The sequence below is a fragment of the Trichosurus vulpecula genome, chromosome 6 (assembly GCF_011100635.1).
Source record: "Trichosurus vulpecula isolate mTriVul1 chromosome 6, mTriVul1.pri, whole genome shotgun sequence".
Lineage (NCBI taxonomy): Eukaryota > Metazoa > Chordata > Mammalia > Diprotodontia > Phalangeridae > Trichosurus > Trichosurus vulpecula.
The window spans coordinates 98,527,101-98,534,971 of record NC_050578.1 but is presented as its reverse complement, the minus strand read 5'-3'; the positions used below and the strand labels follow the sequence as shown (position 1 = coordinate 98,534,971).

General features: G+C 42.1%; 1 protein-coding gene across 1 annotated transcript in view; it reads left to right on the top strand.

Annotated features, from left to right (window-relative positions):
* Positions 1-5,769: 5,769 nt before the first annotated feature.
* Positions 5,770-7,871, top strand: part of LOC118853722 — a 140,468-nt gene continuing 138,366 nt past the window's right edge. The window contains exon 1 of the mRNA XM_036763906.1: positions 5,770-6,177. Within this exon, the coding sequence (XP_036619801.1) occupies positions 5,916-6,177 (262 nt within the window). The 5' untranslated portion in view covers positions 5,770-5,915. The remainder of the gene's footprint in view (positions 6,178-7,871) is intronic.

Sequence of the window (7,871 nt, the reverse complement as noted above, 5' to 3'; positions counted from 1 at the left end):
TGTTACTAGACAATGTAATTCAATACATGAATTTACATCTTTTACCAGGCAGAAACAATAATGAAATTGTTCTTAATTATTTTGATTTATTAGAGCTACCTACTTGACCTTATGAAGAGCTAACTTCATTGTGAACAGTTGGTGTGGAAAAATACATCATTTAGGTGAAATTTTAAAACACAAAATTGATTCAAATAGATAATAAATGTAGAATCAAACAAAATTCCAATCCCTGCAACTATACAAAAAACTAAAAAGATATTTAGCACTATTTCAACCAGGAGTGCTAAAGCTAAATGAGGGTTTCAGTTTAATGAATATAATTTGCACAAGAGTGAGAAATAGTTCAACAGCAGATGGTATAGAGTAAAAGACAATAAATTTATTAGGAAAAGTTAGTGGATTGGAATGCAACTTCATTTGTCAAGTCATACTTGAATTGCAATCACTGGTTGGCTACAGATCTAGGAGTTCAGCAAAAATCAATAAAAGCCTTTGGTGAAAATCAATTGACTTTATTGCATTTAAGATAAAGAGTAAAGCATACTTTATTATTATTCACACATTATGTGCTATACATCCTTTGTTGTCACTAAAATTTATCATAAACTTACCTATATATAGTTACATATATGTATATGTGCATGTGTATGTATATGTGTGTGTATGTATGTATCTCTCCCCTTTACCCATGTGAGCTGGTTGTTAAACATTTACAGTATACCACTGTATGGATGTGACTCTCAAAGATTATGCCATTAGAGCACAGGCTCTGGAAGATTCTCCCTTGGCAGGAAGACTTTAAGTATAGTTTCAGAAATATACTATGTCAATTTCTGTGGATTAATAGCCTAGCTAAGTGCAGAGGGACTCATAACCAGAAGAATGGCCACATAGGGTTAACTCTTTGGCCATGGCATCCCATGAAATAACAAAAAATATAAGCATGGCTCTCAATCCCTGTAGCCCCCTTTCTGTTTCTTCTATAACACTGGGAGAATGGGCAGAGAAAGAGCTAGAAGATGCTAAGAATCAGTCAGGCTTTAGACCACTTGGAAATATTAACTTAGTCATTGGTATTCTGGCTATGAGATCATCGTGAACAGTGAATGGATATACTAGGCAGTGGTTCTTCACCTGGGATCTGTGAACTTGATTTTTTAATATTTTAATAATTTTTGGCATTTAAATTGGCATTTAAAGCTTTTTCCAACCTGGCCCCTTCTTACTTCTCCAATCTTCTTACATTACTCTCCCTCATTAGGCTCTCCCCTATTCCTGGAATGTTATCTCCCCCATCCCTTTCCTCTGTCTTTTGGAATCCCTGGTTTTTTTCTTCAAAATTCAAATCAAAGTCCCTCTATTGCACATGATCCTATGATCATAGATCAAGAGCTCAAATAAAACTCAGACGATCTGAGCCCACCTTCTTCATTTTTATAGATGAGAAAACTGAGGTCCAAAAGACTTAATTACATGTCTAAGGCCATGCAGCTGTTAAGCATTAGAAGTGAAATTTGAATCCATTTCCTGTGACTCCAGAGCCAGTATTCTTTCCATCGTCATACGCAGCCTCCCCTTTCCTGATCCCTCAGCTATTATATTCCATCTTTGCTTATATATGTACATGCTGTCTTCCTATTAGAATGTAAGATCCTTGAGGGTAGGGACTGTTTCTCTTTGGTCTTTGTATCCCCCAGCACTCAGCCCAGTGCATGGGACATAATTGGTGTTTAATAAATGCTTATTGATTGTTTGAACAAGTGTAGTGGGGGAGAGGTGGGGAAGAAATGTACAGAAAGGTTAGTAAGAGACTTCAATATTCAAGACCATCCTAAAAGGAAGAAAATGAACAAAGGAAACTTTAACAGATTGTAAAGATTTCTATTGTGCCACTAGGTAGTGCAGTGGATAGAGAGCCTGGCCTGAAGCCAGGAAAACCTGAGTTCAAATCCGACCTCATACACTTACTACCTGTGTGACTCTGACAGGTCACTTCACCCTGTTTGCCTCAGTTTCCTCATCTGTAAAATTGATCTGGGGAAGGAAATGGCAAACCACTCTAGTATCTTTACCAAGAAAACCCCAAATGGGGTCACAAAAAGTCAGACATGATAAAAGTGACTGAAAAAGCAACAACATTGGAACCACCACATTGGCTATAGCATCACAGTCCCTGAAACACTGCCTGAGGAAGGTGAAATGGCACTAAAGAAAACAAAGATAAGCATCTGGACTAAACCAAATACATACAGAATAGGTCCTTGCCAGAGGCAAAACAATTGTAAAAGAGCTAAGGGATCAATTCTTAAGCTATTTAAAATAAGGAAGGGTGCCAATCACTTGGAAAAAATAATTCCCATGCCCTCCCCAAACTGACCAAGAAAATATGGACTCACATTCCTATTTTCCAACAAAATCTTCCTGAGCAATTTACTCACTTATTCTAGGTCATTCGTCCTTGGTAATCATTAGTATCAACATAATGTCTACGGAAAAGTCAAGGTCTCACAAACAATATTCTGTAGACATCTTTACAGCCACTGAAAGGTGCAGAGAATGTAAAATCCCATTGTGGGTCTTTGTTGACCATTAAAATACATTTGATTTGGTAGCACTAAATGCCACCTTAAAAGTCCTCCTATAGCAAAGTGTCTCCCACAGGTCAAAATTATACAAAATTCTGAAAGATATGACAACAGAGATAATTTTGTTCAAGAACCCTCTGATTATTCTTGTCAGACAGGGCAAAAAATAGAATTATGTGCTTGCCAAAGGCATTTACTGTTATCTGGGAACATATTCAGCACCAAGTCCAAATGAAAGAGGAATTCTCTTCAGAACTGTGGGATTCTCCAGATGTTCCAGTTAATAGATTGTTATCCTGCTTTGCACCAAGCCCTAAAACATTGCAAAGCCTCATAAGTGAGACTGATAATCGCTCAACCAAGTTGAACCCAACTATCCAAACAACAAAACAAATAACCAAAAACCCAAGAACCTACCTATTGTGCAGGTTATGCTATACATGGGGGATGAGAAGGATCTGGATTGCCTTTAGGAAACAACACAGTATACTTAATGGCCTCAAGCTTCTACCTGAAAGATCAGTCTTCTGGTATTTCAGTCTTCATGTTGCTGCATGATTAAGAACCATGAACCTATGAAGCAGTCCTTGAAAATATCTACACACACACACACACACACACACACACACACACACACACACAAACACACATACTTTCATGTACAATCACTTAATCAACAAGCATTTGTTAAATGCCCATTCTGTGTCAGGTACTGTTCTAGGAGCTCAGGATACAAATTCAAAGAATGAAACAAGCCCTACTTTCAAAGATCTTATCTTCTATATACATACAGATATAATATGTGTATAAGTAAAATTTGTTTCAAGCCTTTACTTTCATCAATGTGTCTGTCTCCTAGTGCAAAAATTTCATTTACTTTCCTTTACCAAGTCAGCCATGGACAAAGAGTCACAAAGTACGTGTTAGAAGTAGTTCACAAACCCTAGTCTTCCTTAGTTTACGGCCAATTCTCTACCATTAGACTATGCTGCCTTTTTGTAACATATAACCAGCAAAAGAATTTCACATGAAAAGTGAGTTAAAGATATTTTCAAAAGATGTTTCAAAATTTGAAAAGGTACCAATATCTTTTGACATTTTGTGAATAACACTATAGTAAGGGAAAATCAGAGGTCTGCTCCATTTTTAATCAATATAATGTCAAAGGATCCAAAGGGAGTCCGTTACTTAGTTCACTATATCCCCTTGTGAATATTTATAGAAAATGACTCACATAGGAGAAAAAGGTGTGGCTTGGTTGCATGGGGAGAGCAACCATATCATTCATCAACGTATAAAAGCATTATAATAAAACAGTGACATAGAGGTGGTACATCCCACATGTCTGGCACTAATGCTTGAGCAACATTTGGGAAAAAGGGAGGGAGGAAGATGAGAGGAGAAAAGACTGTCTTCCTGAAAAGGAAGTTTTATATTTCAAAGAAAATTGGAATTCAAGCTATATTTGTGCAACATACTCATTCTTCTCTTTTTAATTTCCCCAGTGCTTAGCATGGAACATAGTAAGCACCAAATAAATGCTTTTTCATTCATTCCTTTGCTCCAGAGTATTGAGTAGTTCCTTTATGGAAGGTTTATTGAAAGAGGAGGAAAAGAACCACATAGAGTGATAAAAGCATGGATGTAATGTGACAGCAGAGGGAGTATCCTCAGTGATATTGAAGTACCTGTAAAACACACTGAAAAAGTATTTGAAAGACATAAGGATAAGTAAGATACGGCTGCTACCCTTAAAGAGTCTAAAATCTAGTTCTAGGTTTGATAAAGATGATTGAGAAGCACACCCCAGGAAAGAACACCTGTAGCAGTAAGGGCCTCTTCTCTGGCCTTGGAGTCAGAAGATATGTGTTTGAATCATCACATCTATATGACCATAGATTCTGTTTCCTCACTTGTAAAAGGGGGAAGGGGGAGCAGTAGAATTAGATGCCCTCTAAGTTCTACCTCAGTTCTAAATACTGTACAAGTGTCAAGATCCTTTATTCTGGTACTGGGCTCAGATACAGTAATGTGCCCAGTGTCTTTCCTGCTTAAACTACCATCATATTGCCGATGGTGGAGGGGTGGCTAGGTGAGTGGTCTGGGCCAGTGTCTACAGAAGTACCAAATAACTGCTTAGGAGAGAGATTCTAAAAGAGTAGTATGAGATGGGGAAGAAAGACAGACACAGCAGGAGGGAGAGGGAGAGCGAATAGAGAGAACTATTTATAGAATAAGAAAAAGATGGATTTCAGACCTTGAACCTTGACCTCTTTATAGTATATTGGAAGGTACCTATAGTACATCAGAAAAATATAATCAAGGACAACCTAATGAACAAGTCTCTACCCTCCCGTTTTCTTTTCCCATTATCAGACACCGTCTATTGTTATCATTCTACCATTAAAATAGTAACTGTTTCTCTTTTGGCCAGGAACCCTGAGAGTCTTCCCCTCCAAGTTTGATTTTGGGGAGTTGGGGGGAGTTTTGATTAAAGGGGCCATCCCTTGATTAACTTCTTAAAGAGGCCTATTCACTGAATGGGTGTTACCTCACTCAAAGTGAGAACCTGAAAAGGCCTTAGCCTAAAAGAGTCAGGACCTCCTATTGCATCCTGGGCCATCTCCAGTCGTCCTGGTGAATATCAGGCCACTGGACCCAGATGGCTCTGGGGAGAAAGTGAGGCTGGTGACCTTGCGCAGCCCTCCCTCACTCAAATCAAAGTCTGCCGCAAGTCAGGTCATCATCTCCCTGATGTCCCGGTGCTCTTCCAGAAGGAAAGACACACAATAAAGGGTTGTCTTCAAGAATCCTTTTAAAATATTAAAGTGCAAATACTCCTAATAGACGTTAAACTTTGAGGGGTGGCAAGGAAACAGAGCGACAAAGAACAGTGAACAGAGAAGCCAGACAGAGATGAACTGGCAGACAACATGATTCAACCAGTTGGGCAAACAATTGGACGAAAAGATTTTTCCCCCTGGCCTTTCCCAGCTCTCAAACCTCTGATCCCTGGGACTAGAGCGGAGGGCACATGACAAGATGACTAGATGGAGGGAAGGCAATTGAGCAGGCTTTCGCGGGGGCATTGCTGGTCAGAAGCGAGCGGTGCAGTCCCAGGCCGGCCTGCAGGGGGTGGTGAGGGCAGCAGTTTGGAGGCGCTCCCCACCCAGCCCAGAAAAGGAGGAAGAGGGAAGGAGTTTTGCTGCCAGTTCGTTGGGTTCTGGATTTCCCCACCTCCTCTAACTTGGTGGTGGCTGTCGCCCTCCGGTATTTGGGAACCCGGCACAAAGAAGGGTCTGGAGAGAGCCTGAGGGTCGTGCTGCCATGAGCAGCCTCCAGACACTGCTGCTGCTGCCTCTGAGAGGGCCAGTCCCAGCTGCCTGGCTCCGGTTCCGGCTCAGGATCGGACTCGGGCTCGGACTCCAGCACTTGCGGGCGCCGATCTCCGGCTGCTCAGCGTCCCGCCTACTGGGGACAAAAGTCGGGGCCCGCGGGGGCGGTCCAGGGAGAGGAGAAGGATGCGAAGTGACACGTACGGTGCGGATCGGCTGCGCCTCCGCTTTCTGGGGAGACACGGCGGCCTCAGGTAACAGAAGGATAGCCTGCTCGTCCTCGCTCCTGCCGGCCGCCTGGCCTGCCTGCGCCCTGCCTCGGCCCCCTGGCTCCCCATCTCCGCCTGGTGCTGCAAGCTTGGATGGAGCCAGGCGAAACGCAGGGGCAGAGCTCAGTGTGCCTGGCGATCGAGCAGGGCCGACAAAGTTGTAAGTCTCGTTACCCTACCGCTGAGCCTCACGCACATGCCCACGCCTCAGCCTACGGCCTGCTCCTTATCCTTTCTCCTATCAGGAGAGTGTGTATTTGGCAATGGGTCCATGCTCTTACCCAGTTCCTCTCCTAGGAGAAGTGTCTTCCTCCCTCTCCCAGTTATGTACCATGCGCCCTGTTTTTAGTATGTTTTTCTGTTTGGGATTGTGTGTCTGTGTTATAACTTCCCTGTCTCCCTGCCAAAATCTTTCTTTCTCTGTCTCTGACTATCTCTTCTCTGTCAAGTCAACAGGAATTTAATTAAACATTTACGGTGTGTAAGGCACTGTGCCAAGCTCTAGGGATACAAACAGAGGTAAAAATAACCAATCCCTGCTCTTGAGAAGCCTCCAGTCTAATGGGGTGAGACGACATGTATTCTCTGTCTCTCTGTCTCTGTGTCTGTGTGTGTGTCTCCCTCTGTCTCTCTCTGTCTTTGTTTCTCCGTCTCTCTATGTCTGACTGTCTCTTTGTCTCTGTCTATCTCTGTCTGTGTCTCTCTGCTTCTCTCTGTCTCTGTCTCTCTCCCGTCTCTCCGTCTGGCTCTGTGTCTCTCTCTCTGTGTCTCTGACTGTCTCTGTCTCTGTCTGTCTCTGTCTCTCTCCCCCCTCTGTCTCGATCTGTCTCTGTGTCTCTGTCTCTATGTCTCTGTCTCTGTCTCTCTCTCTCTCTCTCTCTGTCTCTCTGTCTCTCTCTCTCTGTCTCTCTCTGTCTCTCTCTCTCTCTGTCTCTCTCTCTGTAGCTCTTCCTGTTAGTCTTGCCTGTCTCCCCCTCCCTACCTTCATTCTTCTTAGGACTCAGCAGGAATGCTAGGCTCAAAATAGTAGAGTGTGTTATTGTAGCACAGTGGGGGGATTTTTGTGTTTTGTTTTGTTTTGGGCTTTTTTTTTTTGGCAAGGCGAGAGACAAGTCTTATGCTTTGGAGGGGGAAATGTTGAACAAGAGAAAGGAGAATGTCCTCTATGCAGCACAATCATATAAGGCAGAGCTGAGGTAAGAACTTTGTGTAAGACCTTTGAAGGAGTGTGTGTTGTCATAAAAATGCCAGGATTGCTTCATTAAAGCCCTTTTTTTCTTTTGACAGTAAGAGGAAGAAATCACGTCAAGAAACAAAGCACTGTTAAGGACAGAGAGACTCAAATGTCACAAGGGCATGGGGGAAGTGTATATATACATATATATCACCATGGCCTGTTCCCGTTACTGTATGTAGTAATGATTACCTACAAAAGTTAGTTAGGTCAGCATGTCAAAAGATTTATGATTTCACTGGAATCTAGCACTAGTTCAGATCAAAACTTTCTTTGCCTTAGAAGATTGCTATAACCAAAAAAATTAAAAATCTTCACTAGGTGGCTGATTCAGGTGATGAACCTTTAAGACCTGATCTGGCCAGGTTCTCTGGATACCTTTTACTTAAAAGTTTTCTAGCTTGGTAGGATTTTTGACAGCTTGCGTTCACTGGCACTATCTTCA